The sequence below is a fragment of the Notolepis coatsorum genome (assembly GCF_963971535.1).
Source record: "Notolepis coatsorum genome assembly, chromosome: 3".
In the NCBI taxonomy this organism is placed as follows: Eukaryota; Metazoa; Chordata; class Actinopteri; order Aulopiformes; family Paralepididae; genus Notolepis; species Notolepis coatsorum.
Genome location: NC_140167.1, coordinates 31628245 through 31654295, shown reverse-complemented (window position 1 = coordinate 31654295; position 26051 = coordinate 31628245). Strand labels below are relative to the sequence as shown.

Genomic DNA, 26051 nt, shown 5'->3' with positions numbered 1-26051 from the left:
AACCAGCCGCCTTGTGGTTATTGAAATCAAACAGAGGGAGATGTTGGTGTGAACTATTTTCCGAGAGAGTAATTCATTTCATATGAAAGCTAGTTTGATAGGGTCAATTGACAGAATGGAGCATTGCAGCAATAGTCTTCTCATTATAGGCTACTCTCTCCAAAGATTATTTGAGAGGTCGTGGTCACTCCCCTAAAGCTGATTCAGCATACAAGACTGAGTAATGATGAAGGTCAATAGTAGGTGAACCTATTACCACACTGTTTGAATGGTTGTCATCCTAACAAAGAAACACTATGGTAAAGTATCAAGGTTGTGAAAGAATGTCACCATGACATACAGTATCTGTAAACCACTGGGACACTGCTTCCTGTCAACAAATCAACTTAGTACTAGGGGTGTAACGATGCAACCTCACAATGATTAATTTCGATTACGATTATTCAGGCAACGATTCAATGCATCATGAAATCTCTTCATTTGACCACGATTAGATTAGATTAGATACATTTTCTATTAATTTTCAATACATTTTCTATCAGTTAATTCCGCAAAAAATTTTGATGTGGTGCTGTGCTGCTATGCTGTGGTGCTGTGGTGCTGTGCTGTGGTGCTGTGGTGCTGTGCTGTGGTGCTGTGGTGCTGTTCTGGTGCTGTGCTGGTGCTGTGGTGCTGTGGTGCTGTGCTGTGGTGCTGTGGTGCTGTGCTGTGGTGCTGTGCTGTGGTGCTGTGGTGCTGTGGTGCTGTGCTGTGGTGCTGTGGTGCTGTGGTGCTGGTGCTGGTGGTGCTGGTGCTGTGGTGCTGTGCTGTGCTGGTGCTGTGCTGTGGTGCTGTGGTGCTGTGGTGCTGGTGCTGTGCTGTGGTGCTGTGGTGCTGTGCTGGTGGTGCTGATGGTACTGTGGTGCTGTGGTGCTGTGGTGCTGGTGGTGCTGGTGCTGTGGTGCTGGTGGTGCTGATGGTGCTGGTGGTGCTGATGGTGCTGGTGGTGCTGATGGTGCTGTGGTGCTGGTGGTGCTGGTGCTGTGGTGCTGGTGGTGCTGTGGTGCTGGTGGTGCTGGTGCTGTGGTGCTGGTGGTGCTGGTGCTGTGGTGCTGGTGGTGCTGATGGTGCTGTGGTGCTGGTGGTGCTGATGGTGCTGATGGTGCTGGTGGTGCTGGTGGTGCTGGTGCTGTGGTTCTGTGGTGCTGTGCTGTGGTGCTGTGCTGTGGTGCTGTGCTGGTGCTGTGGTGCTGTGCTGTGGTGCTGTGCTGTGGTGCTGTGCAGGTGCTGTGCTGGTGCTGTGCTGTGGTGCTGTGCTGGTGGTGCTGTGCGGGTGCTGTGCTGGTGCTGTGGTGCTGTGGTGCTGTGCTGGTGCTGTGGTTCTGTGCTGTGGTGCTGTGGTGCTGTGCTGTGGTGCTGTGCTGGTGCTGTGGTGCTGTGCTGTGCTGCTGTGCTGTGGTGCTGTGCGGGTGCTGTGCTGGTGCTGTGCTGTGGTGCTGATGGTGCTGGTGGTGCTGGTGGTGCTGGTGCTGTGGTTCTGTGGTGCTGTGCTGTGGTGCTGGTGCTGTGGTGCTGTGCTGTGGTGCTGTGCTGTGGTGCTGTGCGGGTGCTGTGCTGGTGCTGTGCTGTGGTGCTGTGCTGGTGGTGCTGTGCGGGTGCTGTGCTGGTGCTGTGCTGTGGTGCTGTGGTGCTGTGCTGGTGCTGTGGTTCTGTGCTGTGGTGCTGGTGCTGTGCTGTGGTGCTGTGGTGCTGTGGTGCTGGTGGTGCTGGTGGTGCTGGTGCTGCTGTGGTGCTCTGCTGTGGTGCTGGTGGTGCTGTGGTTCTGTGGTGCTGTGGTGGTGCTGTGGTGCTGTGCTGTGGTGCTGGTGCTGTGGTGCTGGTGCTGGTGGTGCTGTGCTGGTGCTGTGGTGCTGTGGTGCTGTGGTGCTGGTGCTGTGGTGCTGGTGCTGGTGGTGCTGTGCTGGTGCTGTGGTGCTGTGGTGCTGTGCTGGTGCTGTGGTGCTGGTGGTGCTGTGGTGCTGGTGGTGCTGGTGCTGTGGTTCTGTGGTTCTGTGGTGCTGTGGTGCTGTGCTGTGGTGCTGTGGTGCTGTGGTGCTGTGGTGCTGGTGGTGCTGTGGTGCTGTGGTGCTGTGCTGTGGTGCTGGTGCTGTGGTGCTGTGGTGCTGGTGGTGCTGTGGTGCTGTGGTGTGGTGCTGTGCTGTTACCCACTCTGTTCCCTGGTCTGGTCTAGTGTCTTGTCTTTTGTATTTGTATATATTGTTGTCATTGTTTGACAGCCTTTGTGTCTGTCCAGGTGTGTCTTGTTAGTAATTAGGGTGCTTTCTCACTCACCGTTCGGGGTCGAATCAGAGCCGGATTGCATCAGAAAAGGGTGTGTCTGTCCTAGTGAGAACGCTCCCCCCGTCCCCGAGGACGAATCAGCGTCCCCGGGGGCGCTGAACCTAGACCGCTGAAATAGGTGGTTCCGGGTGCGCGCCAGTGGGAGCGGGGGAGGCTTTTGTATCAACTTGCTGACACACACAACGTCGTTACTTGCTTGAATTTTGGGAAGATAAAAACACACAGCAACAACTGGACAATACCCACAAAAACTATATTTATGGGCAATTTGCGAGTTCAGACCTCAACCAAAACAAGCATGTGGAGCTTCACAGCTCAGTGGATGAAAACATGAAGCCACATTACAAAGCACAACACTTCCCTGGCTCGCATTAGGCCTGGCAATTTGGTTTGCCATTGCTATGTCTATACATTGGTTTCTTGTTCGAATGCATTTATTTCTATTAGACCAGTGGTGCCCAACCAGTCGGCCGTGGTCGACCAGTAGATCAATGACATGCAATATAATTGCCACGAGCGATGAGCTAATGTTAGCTGCTGAACAGCTGCTGAACAGGCTAAGCTAACTAGCGTTAGCGTAAGCTAACTAGCGTTAACCCTGGGAAACGCTCAAAGCGGAATCCACAACACCAGTTCCATCAACTGACATGCAATATAATTGCTGCGAGTGATGGGATAATGTTAGCTGCTAACTAGTAGATAGGTCTAGTAGACTAGATAGACTAGTAATAGGCTAAGCTAACTAGCGTTAGCGTAAGTTAACTAGCATTAGCTTAGCGTTAACCCTGGAGCGGACTGCACGACACCAGTTCCATTTGTGAGAAAAGGGGGGTGGGTTATATTGACAAGGCTTGACAACAGAGGTTAAAATATAACTTCATATTTATTCGTTATTTGTTTCTTTTATATCAGCATCCAGTCTCCACCGCCGTGTTAACACTCTTCCTGTGTTTACATTTTCGAGCGTGACATCATTGCCTACGGCAAGCTTACACGCTCAAAACGCAAACCGTAAACAAAACCCAGAGCGCACCAAGACTGAGTGTGTACGCAAACTAGAGGGGGGAGAGGGAGGGGGGAAGTTGGCACCCAAGGACGGAACGAGGACGGTACGGACCGGAACGGACCCGAATGGTGAGTGAGAAAGCACATAGTTAGTCTCCCTATATATTCTGTCTGTTCCTGTCACTCCCCTGTCGGTTCGTTTACCTATCCTGTCACATTCATTGTAATCTGCCAGCTTATGCTGAGGTACTGATTATTGTTTTGTTGTTGTAGTTAAAGCCTTGTGAAGAACAAGTAAAGCCTTTTTTCAACTACACCCCGTTGTGTCCTGCCTGTCTCTCTCTCTCGTTCCTGTTATTGCTATTGGGTCCACACCAACAACGAATCCTTACAGATGCAGACCAGAGAAAGACTTTCGTCTTGTTTACATCAGGGTCCCCTATTTTCAATTCATCATGATGGTGGTGATGGTGGTGCTGGTGCTATGCTGGTGCTATGCTGGTGGTGCTGGTGTTGGTGGTGCTGGTGCTATGCTGGTGGTGATACAAATTCCCATGTGTATCATGGCCCTGGTCGTTTCACTACTACTCTCTGTCAGTCTGGGGAGGGTGTAGAACTACCACATGCCTCCATACATGTGGAGTTGCCAGCTGCTTCTATTCACCTGACAGCTAGGAGTTTCACTGGGAGAGCGTAACTCGTGCGGACGTTCATGCTATCTCCCCCTAATCCCCTCCCAGTTGAACAAGCCAGAAGGAGTCGCTATTGCAGCAACCAGGACTCATAGTCATACCCCACTGCCTTCCCACCCTGTGTTCGTAGGAACGTCTGACCAAGCCGGAAGCACCACTGCCGGGAATTGAACCTGGGTCTCCGTGGTGTTATGGGCGAGTGCTTTTACATCATAAAGTGCCTAGAAAAGAGTGTCTAGAAAAGACATACATTATATACAAGCAATGATTAATTCTTTCATTCATTCAGGCATACATGTGTTTAATTCTATGAGTGTGAAACAGGGCAAGTGTGTTCAGGCAACCTTCTCTGGGTAAACAAAGGTTGTAAAAAATGTGGAAAAACAACTGCAAGAAGGGATAGAGGCAGGATCCAGTAGCTGAGACACGAGCTCCTCAAAGCCCTGGGGAGGAACTCAAACCAGAGACCCAGATTCATCTCTTCAATTTAAAAGACTAGGGGAAGTCAATGCTCTGATCCAGACTGGATAGAATATCACAGAAAAGTTAGACTCGTGGTTGATAATGACATTCAATCAGGAACTCCACAGTAGCTTGTGCCTTTCATCCTGGCCTGCCAGCCAGTCAACCAGCCACCCAGCCAGTCAGCCAAGCAGTCAGTGAACTAGTCAGCCAGTCAGTGGGACTCACTGCCATATGCGTGCACACACACACACACACACACACACACACACACACACACACACACACACACACACACACACACACACACACACACACACACACACACACACACACACACACACACACACACACACACACACACGCACACACACACGCACACACACACACGCATTCCACCCACCCCACCCCTCCCCAACCCACCCCCCACCGCCACCCAAGCATTCTGCCGTACACTGCCAGGAGTCTGTCCGGGCTTATTTTAGCCGCCCTATTGTTTGGAGTGCAGTATACATGACATATAATTAACCCACCATGTCATAGTGAGCAGTGTCTTAAAGGTTGACGCCACCGCAACTCGAGATTAAGTACTTTTCCAGTGATCCCAGTGAGAGAGGGAGGGTATCTGTCTAAAGCTTTAGGGTTCCAGGTTTTAAGCAGCACTGGGAGGGGGTGGGGGGTGGGGGGGGGGGGGGGGGGGGACTGGGGAAGAGACCCGGACAAAATAGTTGGTCAGATGATTTTATTTTTGTTAACCCTTTGAGGTGAATGATCAAATTGGTGTGAAAACAATTTTGAGAACTGAACGTTCTAATGATGATAGCTACTGGCCATTGAAAGGTAGAATTCTAGAAAACGGACACCTGAAAGGGTTAAGGCAGAGCTGTGTCGTGCCTCACTGCCTTATCAGATTTGGTTGCACCAGGACTGACTGCATGTCTATCAAGGCAGGAGACAGTTGGCTCCCGGCCGGCCTTGATTTCTGCAGGACGCAGACATGAAACAGTCTGGTCCACACCTCAGCCCCTCAGAGGCGTCTGGCATCGAGGTGGGTTTGACATAAGAGCCACTAATTGGAATCACACACATACACACAGATACACAGATGCAGACAGACAGACAGACACACAGACACACAGACAGACAGACAGACAGACAGACAGACAGACAGACAGACAGACAGACAGACAGACAGACAGACAGACAGACAGACAGACAGACAGACAGACAGACAGACAGACAGACAGACAGACAGACAGACAGACAGACACACACACATGCACACTCATACACATGCACACATCTTTCTGTAAGATTTCTCTCTCTCTCCCTCTCCCCTCTCTCTCTCTCTCTCTCTCTCTCTCTCTACACAGTTGCAGACAGATAGACACACACATGCACGCACACTCATACACATGCACACATCTTTCTGTAAGATTTAACTCTCTCCCTCTCTCTCTCCCTCTCCCTCTCCCTCTCCCTCTCCCTCTCCCCCTCCCCCTCTCTAGCAGGTGTGAATGTGTGGAAGTGTTATTTATAAATAAATTAAGGTAACAACTATCTTTCCAATATGAAAACCATTATTACACAACAGGCTTTCTCTCTCTCTCTTGATAATGATTTGGCTGACAGTGCTTGTGCCCCGGCTGTGTACTGTACTACTCCCTTACACGCTGGGGACTAGGGCTGACCCCTATTAGTCGATTAGTGGACCAATTGCATGCTTTTGCAGAGGACAAGAAGCCTTCAGTCGACTCCTTCAGACATTAAGCCCCCACAGCCCAAATGGAATGATAAAAAAAAAAACGGCACATTTTAGCCAATCATAGTCGACTATCCAAATCCTTAGTCGGGGACAGCCCTACTGGGGACACAGCCTCGGCTGTGTATTGTACTATTCCCTTACACACTGGGGACACAGACCCAGCTGTGTATGGTACTATTCCCTTACATGCTGGGGACACAGCCCCAGCTGTGTATGGTACTATTCCCTTACATGCTGGGGACACAGCCCCAACTGTGTACGGTACTACCCCTTTACACACTGGGGACATTTCTGTGTTGGGGATAGGGTCAGTTGAAGTGAGGAGCATCATGCAGTGATGAGTGTTTATACTACAGACAGTTACTCTGTGCTGCATTGAGAAGGACAAGCTTGGAGTGCAGTGTAAATATCGTTTAGAATCAAGAATCAAGAACCAAGAGGTTTATTTGTCACATACATACCAGGGCATACAGTGAAATGCGGGTGGTCATGCCCGCATCGATTGTGAAATAATACAATAATAAAATAGACATAGAAAAAAAAAACAGGTATGACATAAGATGTGCATGATAAAAATATACATGCTAAGTTCCTGAGAAACTGGTTCCTATGTACACTACTATACAATATACAATTTAAACTCCGTCATTATTATACTTAATGTATCTAAACTATATTATAGTTCTCTAATTTCATCATTATTAGTATTATTATTGGCTTATTGTTGCGGTTTGTAAGCGACCCCAATAGCACAACACAAGACAGTGATCAGATTTAGCCAAAAACAGGGCATTATTTATTTCACACGGGAAAAAGCAGCACTGTCCCTTTAAGGGCAAAATACACTAGAGTCCATGAACGACTGTGGGCCAATTACCTCAGGGATATAACCCCGCCCCAGATGTCAGGAGGCTGCCAGATCGTAACTTCGTATTTCCCAGTTAGTCGTGTTATTTCTGCTCTCTTGTATTGTTCCTCTGTCCATTGTGCTTTGACCGTTCTCATCCCTTCCCCGCAGTTCTGCCTGGCTCTGCACCCCGTTCTCTGGCTCCTGAATAAAGACGTGCTCTGACCCCTGTCTGCCTGACGATTCTCTGTGCCCTACTTCCGGGATGTATGAGGACCTGCACCCGTCTTAACCTCTGCCTGGCTGACTATCCTGCCCCGCGCACGCCCAGGACTGTACGAGTGCCTCCCCCGTATATCCACCCCTGCCTGAACACTGACCATCCTATTCATTAAATATACCCACACTGGGTTTGAACAAGACCTGTCTCCCTGTCTGCATATTGGGTTCAGTACAAACTGTGACAGTACGATCTGGCCAACAATGAACCCAGCAGACCCCTTACAGCATCTGGACCAAGAACTCACCGCTATGGGGGCGGCTATCCGGGAGACTGCTGCACGTCATGACGATCACATTGATTGGACCGATCATAAGAACCTCGCCTATCTCCAGTCTGCCAAGGGTCTCAACTCCCGTCTGGCCCGGTGGGTGTTATTTTTTGGAAGGTTCGATTTCACGTTATCATAACGCCCAGGTTCTCAGAATGTCAAACCTGATGCTTTGTCCCATCTCTTCTCGACGGAGGAATCCGGTTCCGACAAATCAAATCAAAATCAAATCACACTCCTCCAGGCTCACCTGTCACCCCGGGATTAACCGCACAGACACACGGGCCTTCATGCTGGCCTGTACCACCTGCGCCCAGAGCAAGGCGATCCACTCTGTGCCATCGGGCCTCCTTCATCTGCTACCCGTCCCATGCCGGCCAGAGTCACACGTATATATAGACTTTGTCATGGGACTCCCTACGAGACGGCAATACCACTGTCCTTACCGTGGTCGACCGCTTCTCGAAGTCCGCCCATTTTATCCCTCTGCCCAAACTTCCTTCTGCTAAGGAGACGGCCCAACTCATGGTACAGCATGTATTCCGACTCCATGGTCTTCCTCTGGACGTTGTGTCGGACCGGGGCCCTCAGTTCACATCCCAGTTTTGGCAGGTGTTCTGCACCCTGATTGGAGCGTCAGCGAGTCTGTCGTTGGGCTTCCATCCCCAGTCTAATGGACAGACTGAGCGCGCCAACCAAGACATGGAGACTGCCTTACGTTGTATTGTTGCCTCTAACCCCACCACCTGGAGCCAACAGTTAATCTGGGTGGAGTACACACACAATCCACTCCAGAGTTCATCCACCGGTCTCTCACCGTTTCAGTGTGCGCTCGGTTACCAGCCCCCGCTTTTTCTAGAGCAGGAGGTAGAGGTCGGTGTTCCATCAGCCCGGGAGTTTGTCCGCCGCTATATTCTGACGTGGCAGAGGGCTCGCTCCAGTCTGCTCTGCTCTGTTGCCCGTTACCAACGGCAAGCGGACCGTCATCGGACCCCGGCTCCCCGCTACCGTCCCGGCCAGGAGGTTTGGCTGTCTACCCATGACCTGCCTCTTAAGGTGGAATGCCACAAGCTGGCACCGAAATTCATCGGCCCGTTCCGTATCAACCGGGTCATCAACCGTGCCTCTGTGCGTCTCTGGCTGCCACGTTCTCTACGGGTCCATCTAACCTTCCACATATCCCCGATCAAGTCTGTGTCCTCCTGTCCACTGTCCCTCCATCATTCCAATGGAGCTGCGGCCAGCAGTAGAAGACTGTGGTTGTACTGGGCAATGCCCAGGTGTGAATGTGTGGAGGTGTAGGGGTGTGTAGCGGGTGTGCATGTGTGAAAGTGTAGGGGCGTGTAGCTGGTGTGAATGTGTGGAAGTGTAGGGGCGTGTAGCTGGTGTGAATGTGTGGAAGTGTAGGGGCGTGTAGCTGGTGTGAATGTGTGGAAGTGTAGGGGCGTGTAGCTGGTGTGAATGTGTGGAAGTGTAGGGGCGTGTAGCTGGTGTGAATGTGTGGAAGTGTAGGGGCGTGTAGCTGGTGTGAATGTGTGGAAGAACATCCATGCTTAGCAAATAAATAAAGGTAACAACTATCTTTCCAATATGAAAACCACAATTACACAGGCTTTCTCTCTCTCTCTCTCGCTCTCTCTCTCTCTCTCTCTCTCTCTCTCTCTCTCTCTCTCTCTCTCTCTCTCTCTCTCTCTCTCTCTCTCTCCCTCTCTCTCTCTCCTCCCTGTGTGTATGTGATAGAGGGCAAATAGATAGAAGGAGAAAAAGCTTCTTCGCTTCCACATTAGCTAAAATTCCACATTAGCTTTCATTCTGTGGTACAGAGGAGAGGATGCAAGGTCATTATATCTTTCACCTCTCTCTCCACCTCTCAACTCCTTTCTCTCTCGCCTCTCTCCATCTCATCTTTCCTCTTTTCTCTCTCTCGCCTCTCTCTCTCCCCCCCTCTCTCTCCCTATCTCTCTCCCCCCCTCTCTCACTCTCTTTCTTTCTTTCTCTTTCTTTTTGCTACAGTATTTTGTTGCCTCCCTTCTCCAACTCCTTCTCTTTTCCTCTCATATCGTCTTGTCTTGCTCTCTCTCGCTTTTTCACCCTGCCTCTTTTTACATCAGTGTGTCGACCGAGGGCCTCTCTCTCTCTCTCTCTCTCTCTCTCTCTCTCTCTCTCTCTCTCTCTCTCTCTCTCTCTCTGGATTCAAACCCATGAGCTACCAGTGTGTGTGTGTGTGTGTGTGTGTGTGTGTGTGTGTGTGTGTGTGTGTGTGTGGAGGGTTGATCATGTGCAAGTGCAGTTGTGTTAATAAAAGAACATCAGCTTAAAGTCTCTGCTCCTCTCTCACTTCTCTCCTCCTTTCCCTGTTCACCTTTCCACTCCTCTTCTTTCTCTTTCTTTACCGTCCAATCACATCATCCTATCCTCTCTCCTCTTCTTTCTCTTTATTTACCGTCCAATCACATCATCATATCCTCTCTCCTCTTCTTTCTCTTTCTTTACCGTCCAATCACATCATCATATCCTCTCTCCTCTTCTTTCTCTTTCTTTACCGTCCAATCACATCATCATATCCTCTCTCCCTTTCTCTCTCACTTCTTCCCCTTTATCAGACAACAGAGTTCAACGGATCCTATTCCAGTGTAAGTTGGAGTCTATCTCCAGTACCTCAGAGAAACACATACAGTACACGTAGGCATTTCATCAGATAGGTCATACAAGTGCAGAGTCAGACATTTGCAGCACCCCTGGAGCATGTCGTAAGAACCAGGCCGGGATGTGGAGATGTGGACCCAATTGCAGACAGGAGACACAGGAGGCAGATGATGAGGAAGACCAATATAGCTGCCAGGACAGACAACACAAAACAGACTGACGAACAAGCACTGACTAACTGGGGAAATGGAACATAAATACACAAGAGGGGAGTAATGACTAAAAGAAAACAGCTGGGGTGATGACAAACAGCTGGTAATACAAGAGACACGACTACAAGTGGGATACATACAAGGACATCATCTGCAGGACCTGGGTGGAAACAGGAGGAGAAGGGGAGACCCTAAGGAGAGGGGGAGACAAGGTTAGAATTTGAGCTGGATGTCACAGCTGTAAAAACAGGACCCCCCACCTCTAGGGATGACTCCCGATGTGATGTCCCACCAGGTGGATCTGGATGGCGTCTGCAGAAGTCAGCGATGAGTGCTGGATCCAGAATGTCCTTGGCAGGGACCCAGCAACATTCTGCTGGCCCATAGCCCTCCTAGTCCACCAGGTACTGAAGACCCCTATCATGACGATGGACATCCAGCAGCCTCCTGACTGTGTAGGCTTCTGCTCCGTCAATGACGTGATGAGGCAGGGGAGAGCAGGGGCCATGGGACCTTCTTGACCCGGGACACATGGAAGGTGGGATGCACCCATCACCCGAAGAGAGTGGGGAAGACACAGGCGGACAGCAGCATGGTTGATGCCATCTGCAATGGGGAATGGGGCAATGTACTTGGAGGCCAGCTTATGTGACTCCAACCTGAGCGGCAGGTCATGAGTGGAGAGCCCTACCTTCTGGCCGGGACAGTATCAGAGACCAGTAATCTGGTGATGGTCTGCCTGCTGTTGATACCTGAAATGTTGTGGAATGTAGCAGAGAGCGGATCGGGCCCTCCAGGTATGGCGGCAACGGTGAATGAAGTGTGGAGCTGATGGAACCCCCCTCTCCTGGGGGTAACCATGAGGACACTGGAAGGGTGACAAACCGGTGGAAGAACAGGGTGTGAACAGTGTTTTATGGGCATATTCCACCCAGACCAACTGCCGAATCCAGGTGGTAGGATCTGAGGAAATGCAGAAATGCAGGGTGATGAACTAAGATGGGAGCAGAGGTGAACCAACTTGAGGAATGCTCAGGGGCCTAGGCGAAAGAGGAGGCACGTGAGTGGAGGGCAGGCAAAGGAGCTACTATAGAACTGTAGTTGTATTTTTGTATTTGCATTTTTTGTATTTATTCATTAACACAGTTAAACAAAAGTAAAAACAATACATAATAAGTTATAACCATTGTGAAGGAGAAGTTAGAAGCCTAGAGGCTTATTGAGAGCTTCCCCTGTTTTATAAAATCAAACATACAAAAATACAAAAATATATGTATATTATAAAATACCAGAATACATTCAAAAGATACGTGTTAATACAAACATACATACATACACACAGTACATACATGCATATACTGTATACTGCGCACATAATAATATATAACAACCTCAGTCAGAATGTTTAGTTTCTTGAAAAGAAACTTGGAATACTTGTATGGAAGCAAATGAGTGACAGAAGTATTCGAATTTTATCAGACACCGAATTTATAGCATTGAAAATAATTACTTTTAAAACATGTATCTGAATTTTTTCAGACACCGAATTTATAGCATTGAAAATAATTACTTTGAAAACATGTATCTGAATTTTTTCAGACACCGAATTTATAGCATTGAAAATAATTACTTTGAAAATCATGTATCTGAATTCTTTTGCTCCGAATTTACCTATGTGAAAAAAAAATTCTGTGTTTAAAATTCAATGTAAAAAATTTGAATGCATAATAAAATTCAATGTAAAAAATTCGATGCATAATTGCGGTGTATAAAACTCAAATACTTCTGTCACTCATTTGCTTCCATATACTTGCTTCATGTGCTGAACATGCTCTTGCTGGGACTTCATCAGAATGGATGAAGATCAGAATGTTGTCTTAGTAGACAAACACAAACCGGTTAAGCATGTTATAAAATCATTGACGAGGGCCTGGAACACTGCAGGTGCGTTGGTGAATCCAAACGACATGACCAGGTACTCATAGTGACCACTGGGGATGTTAAAAGCCATCATCTCTTTCTCTGATGAACACTAGATGGTAAGTGTTGTGATGGTTGAACTTGGTGAAGATGGTGGCTCCCTGGAGAGACTCAAAAGCAGAGGAGAGGAGGGGAAGGGGATACTGGTTCTTGACTGTGAAATCATTGAGCCCACGGCAAGCGACGCAGGGTCTGAGTTACTTGTCTTTCTTATCCACAAAGAAAGAACCAGCACCAGCGGGAGAGGATGATGAACTGATAAGACCAGCTGCCAGAGACTCGTTGATATACTTCTCTATGGCTACGTTCTCTGGAGCAGTGAGGGAGTACAAATGCCTGTGAGGAGGCATGGTACCAGGGAGAAGATCTATAGCACAGTCATAAGAATGGTGAGGAGGCAGCGATGTGGTGTGATACTTACTTACGCAACTCTTTGACATCCAGATTGACAGAGGGGACTTTGAACAAGTCAGGAAACTCACCTGGGCAAGAAGGAGCAGTGAGGACATATGGGGGGGGGGGGGGGGGGGGTCAAGCATTGACCTCCAGCGCAGGGGTTCTCAAACTTTTTTATAACACGACCCCATTTTATTTAGGATTTTCTTTGGCGACCCCACACTTGTAGGCTATGTATCGCATCATTTCAATATGGAATTAAGGAATATAAAAAAAAAGCACACATTGTTGAACTTGATGATGCATATTTATTAGAACATTTAATTACAGCACTATGTTATCAATACACATTTATAAAACGAGGCATATTTAGCCAAACATATGTTGCCAGAACATAATGTATTTTCTTTTATTCCATGGGCACGGTGGAAATGCCTGCAGAGGATGGGTCTAGGTTTTCCAGGTGAGTGTAGCAGGGAAATAGGAATGAGGGCGGGGGCATAGGTTGTTGGATTGGCTCACCAGTATTCCCTCATCTTCTAGTGAGCCTACTCTTTTATATGGAAATGAAGTCATCAGGCTGGCCACAGTACACACGTAGGCAATACTGGAAAGAGCTTGGGCATGTGTCGGTCTGACCGACTGCTGAACGCGGCATGATGAGAGGAGACCTGGAAGAAGGCACGGTGTTGTACCTGGACGCTGAGTCCCTCTCTCCCCTGCGCTCACAGAGGTGGCTGCCAATACAAATGGCAAGAGCAATGAGGGCATCTAGTTTGTTTGGCAACTCTCTGGATACTAGTTTGTCTTTGACAATACCGGTCAGGCCTTGTTGGAAGACACCGAACGGGGACTCCTGATTCCAGCCACTCTCCGCCGCAAGGGTGCGGAGAACCCGATGGCATAATCCGACACTCTACGCCGACCATGGCACAGATTCAACAGCCTCTTTGATGCCTAGTGTGGAGGGTTGCTCAAACACCAATGAGCATTGGGAGGGAAAGGCACGGCAGCTTCCCGGATCGGAGGTAAATGGGGCACTTTGGCAGTAGGCAGCCTGTGAGGTGGCTGTGTGGCAGGTGGAGAGTTGGAAACCAGGGCAGTGCTGGGAGACTGGTGGAGACGTGCTGGAGCCAATGAGTTGCTCATGACTGCCAATGGTGGTACATTGGGCTTGGATAGCTGCATGGAGTTGCTGAGTCATGTCCGCTGGGTCTGTCATGGCTTGTTCGTATTGTAAGAACCAGGCTGGGATCTGGAGATGTGGACCCGATTGCAGACAGAGGACACAGGAGGCAGACGATGAGGAAGACCAATATTGGTGTGTTTAGTGAGCTGCCAGGGCGGACAACACAAAACAGACTGACAGACAAGCACTGACTAACAGGGGGAATAGAACATAAATACACAGGAGGGGAGTAATGACTAAAAGAAAACAGCTGGGGGTGATGTCTGATGATGAACAGCTGGTGAGGACATCTGCAAGACCTTTGTGGAAACACAAGGAGATGGGAGAAAACTAGGGAGAAAGGGAGACAATTGGTTAGAATTGGAGCTGGACATCACATGCACAGCAGTCTCCGGTTCCTAACACACACCTTGATGTCACTACTGTAGTGCCTTTCCAATTGTAGGTGTTCAGAGCCTTAGCACAGGGACAACACAGCAAACAATAGACAGGAGTAGACTATACACTCTCCAGTTTTGAACGTAGGACTACAGACTGTGGTAGCATAGCATACAGTAAGCAATAGACAAATAGACAATCTCAGAAAAAGTGAGAGAGAAGGACAGAGAGGAGAGGGAGGGAGGAAGAGACAGAGAGAGAGAGAGAGAGAGAGAGAGAGAGAGAGAGAGAGAGAGAGATGCCACGTGATTGCAAGACTGATGGATGGCTGTGGGAATAATTTATCTCCGGTAAATGGGAGAATGTGAATTTCCAATACCCTCTGGGTACTTACAACAACACAGCAGCCTTATGCACAGTGCTTCGTCACTAAAGCATGCCCTAATTGAGTCTGTCATATAACCCATTTATCGACACATGAGCCCGTTGCTATGGAAACATCCCCACTGAACTGTCCCTGTTTCCATTTCGCTGATGTTATGTAAAAACCTCAGAACACCAATACAAAACATGGATTTGTTTATTTATTTATTCTTACTATACATTTCTATACATTTTTACAACATTAATAGACATTGCTGTAAATGTACCAATGTTAGCCAAAAGGCAAATTTTCCACTGTTGTCCCTGGGCCAGGTGTTTAAATAGCGATTCAAAACAGGAAGACATAACGTTAGGTTATGGCTATAACCAAGTTCTGTTAGTTAGGGGCGACGCTTGGCATCACCTTACTGCACTATCTCGCATATGTGCACGCGCACTGAATAAAGACCACAATGTACCTTTAATCCCAATATTCGTCTGACCACACCCCTCATCAGCTTACCTTCATAAGCAGGTGTGTGGTCACCTGCTCTCCTCCTTCCCAAGCTTTCACCACAAGGTGAGGTCAAGGGCTGCAGCGGCCGTCTGATGCCAAGCGTCGCCCCTAACTAACAGAACTTGGTTATAGCCATAACCTAACGTTCTGTTTCGTTAAGGGGCTCAGCTTGGCATCACCTTACTGCACAAGGGGAGGCCAAGCGGAGCCGCTGGCTGACAAATACACCCCATTGAAAATAATTACTTTGAAAACATGTATCTGAATTTTTTTCAGACACCGAATTTATAGCATTGAAAATAATTACTTTGAAAATCATGTATCTGAATTATTTTGCTCCGAATTTACCTATGTGAAAAAAAATTCTGTGTTTAAAATTCAATGTAAAAAATTCGAATGCATAATAAAATTCAATGTAAAAAATTCGATGCATAATTGCAGTGTATAAAATTCAAATACTTCTGTCACTCATTTGCTTCCATATACTTGCTTCATGTGCTGAACATGCTCTTGCTGGGACTTCATCAGAATAGTGCCCCCCAAAACCATCAGAACAGGGAGGGCCGAGCCCCCCCGACCCCCCCTAATGGAGGGTATCCCCCCTATTAGGGGCTTCACGGGAAGGCGACGGACCCGACCGTGCGAAGAGGCACTCAAGCAACTCAACGCACAGGGTGAGCAGACCGTGGCTTGACCCCACGACTACACACACGCACAACCCGCATGCCACCCGGGAACGAACGGAGGAACAACCTCGTTACTGCCCCCAGAATCACGGGGTCAAGGGCAAACCCAACCCCGTGGCAAGGCCGTAGCAGCGGAGCACGAAGGAAGACCCAGACCCACCAAAAGGACTGGACTCCCTGGAATGGGGGCCCGGAGAAGTCCATGATGCCAGCATCAAGACCCCACCAGGTGGGCACGCAGTGCCCCGCCCCCCACATCGCCAGCGTAATTCGGACAAAGGCCCCTCAGTTACTGCACCTGGTATTCCCAGGCGGTATCCCAACCAAGTACTAACCAGGCCAGAACCTGCTTAGCTTCCGAGATCGGACGAAATCGGGCGTGTTCAGGTCGGTATGGCCGTAAGCCGAGCGGGCCCTGTCCCCCCAATAGTACACCGCCTGGCACACTGACCCTGCAGAACAGGCAGTCAGCATGGCCGTAAGCACACAAAAAAGGTTAACCAACGGAAGCAGGCAGCGCACCGGGGAAAAAAACCAGGCAACAGGCTGGTAACCCTAGCCTGGAGACTGCGGACGAGACAGGCGCCAGAGGGGACAGCTGAACACAGCCGCCCCGGCGGAAGGAGCGTAAGCTGGCGGTGTTGCATGACCAAGCCTCCATTTAAAACCCCCCACCCAGAGGGGTCGAGGCAGAGAAGGCTGACACGATTGGCAGACGTCATGAACGTGCAGGGGCACCCTCAACCGGTGAACCCGGGAGTTGACACTGCTCCAACACACCAGGGAATCAACCACCTCGGTGTTACCCAATGCGGTGGTTGTTCCTATAACCCCTCAAGAAAAAACTCCAAAACACACCTGCGGGTATACACCGGCTATACCGCAGTACAAGTGTTTCAGTTTTCAAAAAAGGGTTAACCCAGGCCTACGGGTCGCAAACATCACTTCGGACCGGGCCTGGCGGTACGGGAAGCACAGGGTCACCAGAGGAGGTCAAAAAACCACCCCCACAGGCCCCTCTTCACCATGCGTGAGAGAGGAGCGAAAAATAATGGAGAACCAGCCCCTAAGCACACCGTACTTGGTATTCCCAGGCGGTCTCCCAACCAAGTACTAACCAGGACCAACCTGTGTAGCGGCCGAGATCCGACGAGATCGAGCGTGTACAGAATGGCATGGCTGTAAGCCATTACGACAGTGCTGAGTAAAAACGTACCCAACCAGGGTCTCCATAGCGCTTAACCCTGTGACACCCAGACCGACCTGGCATTTTTCCCCCTGAAAAAAGCCCAAGTCCCTCAGGGTACCAGAACAGCAGATCTGCATCCCCGGCGGACAACGGATTCAACTGATCTGGACCAGCGTGACCAGAACCAGTCCCGTGCCCTAACCACGCCGACATGCCTACTCCAGGAGAAGGGCAGATATGCGTGTTGATCTTAACATGAAAAGAAGGCGCCACCCAGACGTTCGGGCGAACCGCGCCTGGTGGCCCACCCCAAGGGCGTGAGACCCCTCTACATATGTTCAGATCCATTCCGTCATCATCCCCCAGACATGAACGAGAATCTGTCGAAAAACCAACCCAGGTCATGGGATCTGGTCGTCGGAAGAGGAAAAACCCCCATCTCAGTTGCTTTATAAAAACGCTGTTTCAACCACAAGCAACCAAGGCGTGCCAGTCAATCGCCTGTTTACAGCGAGCTAGCACTATACGTGCGTCGGGACACACCCCCATCAATGAACAGGCTATTTAGACCTGTCATTGAATCCCCAAGGCGCCCAGGGGAACGACAAGAGGGGTGTGACACTCCCTAACTCCAACACTTCTGGAATAGAAAAGAAGGAAGCATCAACAGTATGTATCCCAGTCTACACAGCCGGGGTAAAAAATTTCACATTTTTACATCCCACCACCCTCCCATAGGAAGGAGACGGGGATCCCCAGAGAGACTTCCCACGCGAGCTGTACAGATTGAAAAGAATATATTGCACCTTGAGCCATGTAAAAAATTGGTTTTAGGGCTCTCCGGGGAAGAGGCACTGAACCCATACACACTCAATAAACGAATTGAATCGAATACATATACAATAGAATAGGACCCTTCTAGAGGGTCCACTCACTTTGACAATCTGAGGAGGAAGGCTCTGTACTCTGATGGAGACTCCCTCACATGGAAGAAGGAGTCCGAACTCACAGAAGGCCCGAATAGGCGCTTGGTGAGGAGGAGCCCTGACCACCCCCCTGAAACAGATCCATCACATGGACCTGAACAGCACACGGAAGTCCTACCAACAGAGACGCGCACGGTGACGTACTCTATGGCGGGGGAATTCCTGCGGTGCACACGCCCAATATACCAGGCCGTGGGACCAGGAAACTCCCCCCCCCGTAACGTGCCGAACCGCCACGTGACGGAAACCTTGAAGGACAGGGGGTGTACCCCTGACCGACAGAAACAAGGGGGAGAGGAAAGGTTACCAGTTCACCCCTTTACGACCCCACACACCCATGATACGATGTAATGACAAAAAGAGAATATGACACAGTCATAGTCAGCTCTATGAAGCGTTTTACAGCTCCACACAGCGCATGAGCTAACCTGCTATCTGATTTTTACTAAGGAAAAACACAGAATAGAGAGGGCTCTAAGAGCCCCGGTCCAACATACACATGTGCTTCTGTGGCCAGTCCAACCCAGTTGTAGGTCACATGACACACACAACCCATCATCACCTACAAAAAATGGCAAAAAACACTCAACAGAGGAACGCCGTTTTTTCACAATGAGAGAATACATCATTCTCGATTAGTATCGGCCACAAGCCTTGCTAAGCACACATGACAGCGACCAAACCATTTTCTCTTTTAGGAAAATAAAGTTTCTCCAGCAGATTTAGCACAACCTCAGCAATCAAGCTAAGAGTTACATCGCATCCCTACCACACAAAAGACACAATTAGTGCACAAACATGTCTGATAGGAGGATGAAAAAGTCCCCAGGGAACCGGGGGGAAACACAATCCTCCTATTTTACCCTCAATACGGCCAGTTAAAACAGGAAAACCTGTTAATATGTGAACACACTGTTCATTGTCATCACAGTCTGAGAAAAGAACATTCTTTTACTCACTTGTCACCAAGCATAGCTTCATAGGTTAGTTACCTTAGTTGTGAGTACACGGTACATATAAACACCATGATGTTTCTCACACAACAACCAGATCATTACATCCCGATTTGCACGGAGAAGCTAACTGCCAGTGACAAAAACAGCTCACACATAACCCGCAACGTATCCTAAATGCATTGCAGCAACACACGTTTTGGGAAAAACATCGTTATTCACAATACATCTAGAAAAGTAAAACCAGAAGACGTGTTATAAGGTCTGGTCAAACCCGACCAACCGTTCGGGTGCTACTGCTTCTGCTCGCGAGACGCCGAGCTAACGACGCACGCGATCAGAAGCGAGCTCACGGCGGCGCGCGAGAAGCTAAGCTACCCCGCGCCAGGCCATGGCCTATAGCAGCAAGCTAACGTTACCTAGCGATCACGACATGCTAGCCCCGCAGCTAACAGCTGACTGGCTAACAGTAGGCCCAACCTGAGCGATCCCAGCAGGCTAACGCAGCAGTTAACAGCTGACTGGCTAACCGTAAGCTAAGCAGTGTTACGACCCCTGTGTGTCTAAGGGTAAAGGGCTGTAACATAACATTTGGTTGACAGAAAAGATGGACCACGTTTGTAAACAACAATGATATTTATTGGTAAATGCAAAGGAAGCACATGTAGCTCAGGGGTGAGCCCAGGCCAAAACAACAAACAAACACCACTATACTCCAAATAAACACAATCTAATCTATGGTAAAAGAGATTACATTACCTAAACTACTCTTACCTAACCAAAACAGGAGAAAACAATGTCCAAAGGAAATGGCAGCTCACCCCATCTGTGCTTCCTGAGAAAGGAGGAGAAAAACACATTAATGATACATACAACAAAATGGAAACATAACAAAACAATCTATAGGTAACAATGCTCTCTCTGCGGCCATACAATCACAAAGGCACTTTCACTATTACAAAGGCCTATAAACAAAAAGGGATATTATCAAAGTACAATGCCACAAAATAACACTAGGCCTAGCCTCATGCCAGAGAGAGAGAAAGACTGAAGGGAGAAAGCCATGTTTTAACAGGTGTGGGGTGATCCATGATTGGGGGGTGTGGATTGAGTGTTAGAGTCTGGAAAGCCAACCACCAATCACTGCTGTGTTGCAATAATGGAAGGATTGGCCTGGCAGGGACCACTGGGGAAGGGAACAATGGCTGGAGGGAGGAAACAAAATGGAGAACACACACACATGGAGACACACACTGGGGAATATATACATTGGGATGTAACACCCCCATACATAAGACAAAAAACATGCCTACATAAACTACCAACTAAACATGTTTTTTTTTTCTTCTTTAACAACGAGATAACATCCCCGAGATAACATGCACTCCAAAACAAAGAGCTATGAAAAAACTAGCAGCAACATAAAACGAGTCCACAGCAACATAGACCGAGTAAACAGAAAAAATAGCTCAAGTCGACAGCAATACACAGTAGAACGAGTCGACAGCAAAATAGAACAAGTCGACAGCAATATACAGTAGAACGAGTCGACAGCAACAGAGATTTCAACTACGAGACAGAGCATCCGCCAACACATTATCAGACCCCTTCTTATGCTTTATGCTGAGGTTATAATCTTGCACTATGAGCGCCCAACGCATGAGGCGCTGATTGTGGTTGTACATCCGCGACAGAAAAACCAATGGGTTGTGGTCGGTGTATACTACCACTGGTAATACGCTCGAACCGACATACACCTCAAAATGTTGCAACGCATACAACATTGCCAAAGTCTCCTTTTCAATAGTGGAATAGTTTAGTTGATGTTTGTTAAATTTCCGGGAGAAATAACAAACCGGGTGACTGACACCATCGTGATCTTCCTGTAATAACACCCCTCCAGCTCCCACCCCGCTGGCATCCACCTCCAGCTGGAACGGCAGGGAGAAATCTGGAGCAGAGAGAACAGGGGAACTGCATAAGAGAGCTTTAACACTATCAAATGCATTTTGACAATCAGCTGCCCAAATGAATGGTTTGGACGGGCTACACAGGCTAGTGAGAGAAGTGACGACAGAAGAAAAGTTCCGGCAAAAACCACGGTAATACCCAGCCATCCCAAGGAATCTACGCAATTCCCGCCTAGTAGTAGGCACTGGAAAAGTTGTGATTGCAGATATTTTTGCATCCACCGGACGCACTTGGCCTTGTCCTACCTGCTTACCAAGATAGGTAACCGTAGCCTTGCCAAACTCACACTTGGCAAGGTTAAGGGTCAGGGAGGCTCCAGCTAAGCGGTCAAAGACAGTTTGCAAGGTTGTCATGTGGTCACGCCAGTTGGTCGAATAGACAACCAGGTCATCGAGATAGGCATTACAATTTGGAACACCAGCCAGGACTAGGGTCACCAGTCGCTGGAAAGTGGCCGGGGCATTACGCATTCCAAAAGGCATTACAGTATATTGCAAAAAATTGTCAGGAGTAACAAACGCAGAGATTTCCGAGGCACGGGGGGTCAAAGGGACCTGCCAGTAACCCTTTAACAAATCTAGTTTGCTAACATAGGTGGCAGATCCAAGGTTGTCAATACAATCTTCCATGCGGGGCAGTGGGAAGGAATCAGGCACGGTGACAGCATTTACCTTTCGGAAATCAGTACAAAATCTAGGAGTTCCATCCGATTTGGGAGCTAACAAGCAAGGAGAACTCCAGGGACTGCAACTTGGCTTGGCTAAACCATGTTTTAACAAATAGTCAACCTCCTGTTGCATCATGGCCCTCTTGGTGATGTTAACACGGTATGCATGTTGCTTGATAGGCACAGCATTGTTAACTTTAATATCATGGGCCAATACAGAAGTACAGGAGGGAACATCACCAAACAGAGCCATGTAGGCCTGAATCAAATTTGTGATGTCCTCTCGCTGCTCCTCAGGTAAGTGTGCTAAGTGAGTGGGCAGGTTCAATAACATCTCAGTGTTGGACAATCTAGCACCCTGATGGGCTGCATTGCGCAACTCCAAGCCATCTACATCCTCACCACTAACGTCAGGAGAGTCCGGAACTATTGGAGTTGAGGCAACAGCAGAGACGGCCAGTCCGGCTGTCTGGTCTGAGGTCTTCACCTGCACACTATCTCTGGAAAAATATGGTTTAAGCATATTGATGTGGCAAACACGAGAGTGACGTTTACGATCAGGGGTGCGAACCACATAGTCTGTATCACTTATCTTCTTGTCTATTGCATACGGTCCAGAAAAACGAGCGGAAAGAGCAGAACCAAGGATAGGTAACAGGACTAGGACCTTATCACCTGGCTGGAAAGATCGAGAAACAGCTTTCTCGTCATAGTGCCGTTTCATAGTTCTCTGGGAAGAAGAGAGCGCTTCTTTTGCGAGAGAGCACGCCTGATGCAGTCGCTCTCGAAACTGGCTAACAAAATCTAGAACATTAGTGGGTGTGCTGGCACCCTTTGACATGAACCGTTCTTTAAGAACTTTCAGAGGCCCTCTAACAGTGTGCCCAAAAACGAGCTCAGCAGGACTGAAACCAAGAGACTCCTGTATGGTCTCTCGCGCAGCAAATAGAACAAGGGGGACACCCTCATCCCAATCTTTCTCTGTGTCTAAGCAATATTTACGCAGCATGGACTTTAAGGTCTGATGCCAACGTTCTAGAGCCCCCTGAGTTTCAGGGTGGTAGGCACTGGACACTATATGTCGGATACCCAGGGACTGTAACACTTGCTCAAATAACCTAGACAGGAAGTTGGTGCCTTGGTCCGTTTGTACTACCTTAGGCAGTCCAAACGTGGAGAAGAACTTCGTCAAAGCCTTAATTATTACAGGCGCTGTAATTCTGCGAAGAGGGATAGCCTCAGGGAAACGGGTGGCGGTACACATTATTGTCAACAAAAACTGATTGCCGGCTTTGGTCCTTGGCAATGGACCAACACAGTCAACTACGACATGTTCAAATGGTTCACCGACCGCTGGTATAGGACAGAGGGGAGCAGGTGGAATTACCTGGTTTGGCTTTCCGGTGATCTGACAAGTACTACAGGTACGACAGTACTGTGCTACATCGGACTTCAAACCGGGCCAAAAGAAATGTTGAAGTATTCTGTTGTACGTTTTAGTGACTCCCAAGTGTCCAGACCAAGGGTGGTCATGGGCCAAGAACAGTACATGCTGACGATAAACTGCAGGGACAACAATCTGATAAACAGTGCTCCAGTCTGGTACCTGATCTGGTAGCCCTATCTCCGATTGTGCATGCTCTGCCAGTCTAGTACCATGGGACCTCCATGTACGCATCAAAACTCCTTCATCCACAAAATAAGAATGCAACTCTCTCCTCTGTTCTGTTTCAAGAGAAGAGAAACATTTTGCAAGAGAAGGGTCAGCCTTCTGGGCAGTAATTAGCATTTCACGAGTAATGGGTAACTTCAAAGCGTCGGAACTAGTTACAGTTGTCTGTGGGGGTACCTTACTATGAGTCGGTGGTTTGTCAGCGGAATCAGAAGTTGGAGCCAGCAACTCCTCCCTGACAAAAGCTGAAGCAAAAACAGAGTCAGACAAATTAATTTCATCACCTCTCTCTTTCAATTGAGCCCGAGTGACAACACTTGCAGAAAAAACTTCAGGAAAGTTCTGTGACAAGTCATCAGGCAGAGAATCTGTGTCTGGGTGATCCAACACTTCCAGCACAGCGTTCACCTGTCCTCCAGCTAAATCATTTCCCATGATAAAGGAAATGCCTTTAACTGGCAAGGAAGGTCTCACCCCTATTTTAAAGAAACCAGTGACCAAATCAGATTGTACATGAATACAGTGTAACGGGGCTGGCACGAAACCCATCTCAATACCTTGAACCAGGACACTAGAACCACAGGAAGATTTCTCAGACAGAGGTAGTACATCAGAGAGGATAAAGGATTGTGAGGCTCCAGTATCTCGTAAGATCTGAACTGTACACTGATCTTTTGGATCCCCTGTCAAGGAAACTAAACCCTTGGAAGTAAATGGCCTGAAACAAGGATCGAGAACATCCTGATCATTGTGCATCTGTTGATCGGAATCAGGTGCCATTTTAATCAGACCAACCCCTTTGGGTTGCCTAAAGTTCTGAGAGGACGGTTGCTGCTTACGTTTCAATGTTAAACAGTCAGAAATAACATGACCAGATTTATGACAGTAGTAACATGTCCGCTCCTCTTTTGAGCGTGGAGGTGACATTCTTGGTCGGGGGTGTGTGAATTCTGAATGGTTGGGGACAGAAGGTCTCTGAGAGAAATCATGGGGGAGAAACGAGTCACGCCTATCTACAAACACAGTTTTATGGGTTAGCGCAAACTCATCAGCTAATACAGCAGCTTGCTGCAGAGTGGACACTTTCTGCTCACTCAGGTAAATTACAATACGCTCTGGCAAACGATTCTTAAACTCTTCTAATAGAATGAGTTCTCTGAGAGAGTTAAGATCTGAGGCCTTGCTTGCTGCACACCATTTATCAAAGAGAGTTCCCTTCTCTCTAGCAAACTCTACAAAGGTCTGGTTGACAGCTCTCTTGTGACTGCGAAACCTCTGCCTATAAGCTTCGGGCACAAGCTCATATGCACGAAGGATGGCAGCCTTCACAGTATCATACAATAGACTATCTTCTAGGGAAAGTGTTGAACAAACCTCTTGGGCTTTACCAGTCAATTTGCATTGAAGCAACAAAGGCCAGACCTCTCTTGGCCAGCGCAATGAAGCAGCAATACGCTCAAACACATTAAAATAAGTATCAACTTCTGTCTCTCGGAACGGAGGCACCAAAGCAATGTGTTTACTTATATCAAAAGTGTGTGATGAATAAGCTGTGGAGGAGGACATACCCGGGCCTTGTGGAGGAGTCGGTGTAGCATAGTTGGATTCACTCCTTAGGACTTCCAGCTCCAACCTCCGCAGTCTGAGCTCTTTTTCCACTTCATGCTCAAGCTCCAACCTACGAATGTTAACAGCCCTTTCATTTTCTGCCTCAAGCTCCATTCTACGAAGCCGATACTCCGCCTCACGTGCTTGTGCCTTCTCCTGAGCCTCCATCTGGAGACGGGCTATTCTAACCTTGACCTGGGCCCCTTCTCGAGACCCAGTTGACACAGGAGAGGTCAAGTGAAAATGTGGCAATGTGACGTTCACACCTGCCTTTTCAGCACCATGGGCTTGCTCCTCAGAAGGCGGTGCTTCCGTAGGTTCACCAGGAGGACTTGCATGTTCATCAGAGACCGCAGGTAAAACAAGCGTCCCCTGCTCCAACAGCTTATCTACCACAAGACACCTGATATCCTGCTTAAGATGCTCTTGTTGAACCGAGAGTTTAAAATGTGTGGCAATCTCCACTAAGTCTGCCTTGCGGCAGCTATCTAGCGCTTCCCAAGTAGGATTGCTCAAGAATTTCCCCAGATCAAAAGTACTAACTGCCATTTTTTCTTTTACACAAATGCCATTTTACACAAATGCCATTTACACAAATGCCATAATTAAATCAAGTACTATACAAGTGTAAACAAACACAGTTCACCAAATCCATCAACCAACAATTGAACACGGGTTACAAAATCCAGGCAGAGCCCCCATTTATGTTACGACCCCTGTGTGTCTAAGGGTAAAGGGCTGTAACATAACATTTGGTTGACAGAAAAGATGGACCACGTTTGTAAACAACAATGATATTTATTGGTAAATGCAAAGGAAGCACATGTAGCTCAGGGGTGAGCCCAGGCCAAAACAACAAACAAACACCACTATACTCCAAATAAACACAATCTAATCTATGGTAAAAGAGATTACATTACCTAAACTACTCTTACCTAACCAAAACAGGAGAAAACAATGTCCAAAGGAAATGGCAGCTCACCCCATCTGTGCTTCC

The 26051-nt window shown here is 48.3% G+C and overlaps 1 protein-coding gene across 1 annotated transcript in view; it reads left to right on the top strand.

Annotated features, from left to right (window-relative positions):
* Window positions 1-11172: 11172 nt before the first annotated feature.
* The window catches only part of kif6 (kinesin family member 6), a gene marked incomplete at both ends in the record, with an annotated part of 159310 nt that continues 144431 nt past the window's right edge, over window positions 11173-26051 (top strand). The window contains one exon of the mRNA XM_084311142.1: window positions 11173-11296. Within this exon, the coding sequence (XP_084167268.1) occupies window positions 11173-11296 (124 nt within the window). The remainder of the gene's footprint in view (window positions 11297-26051) is intronic.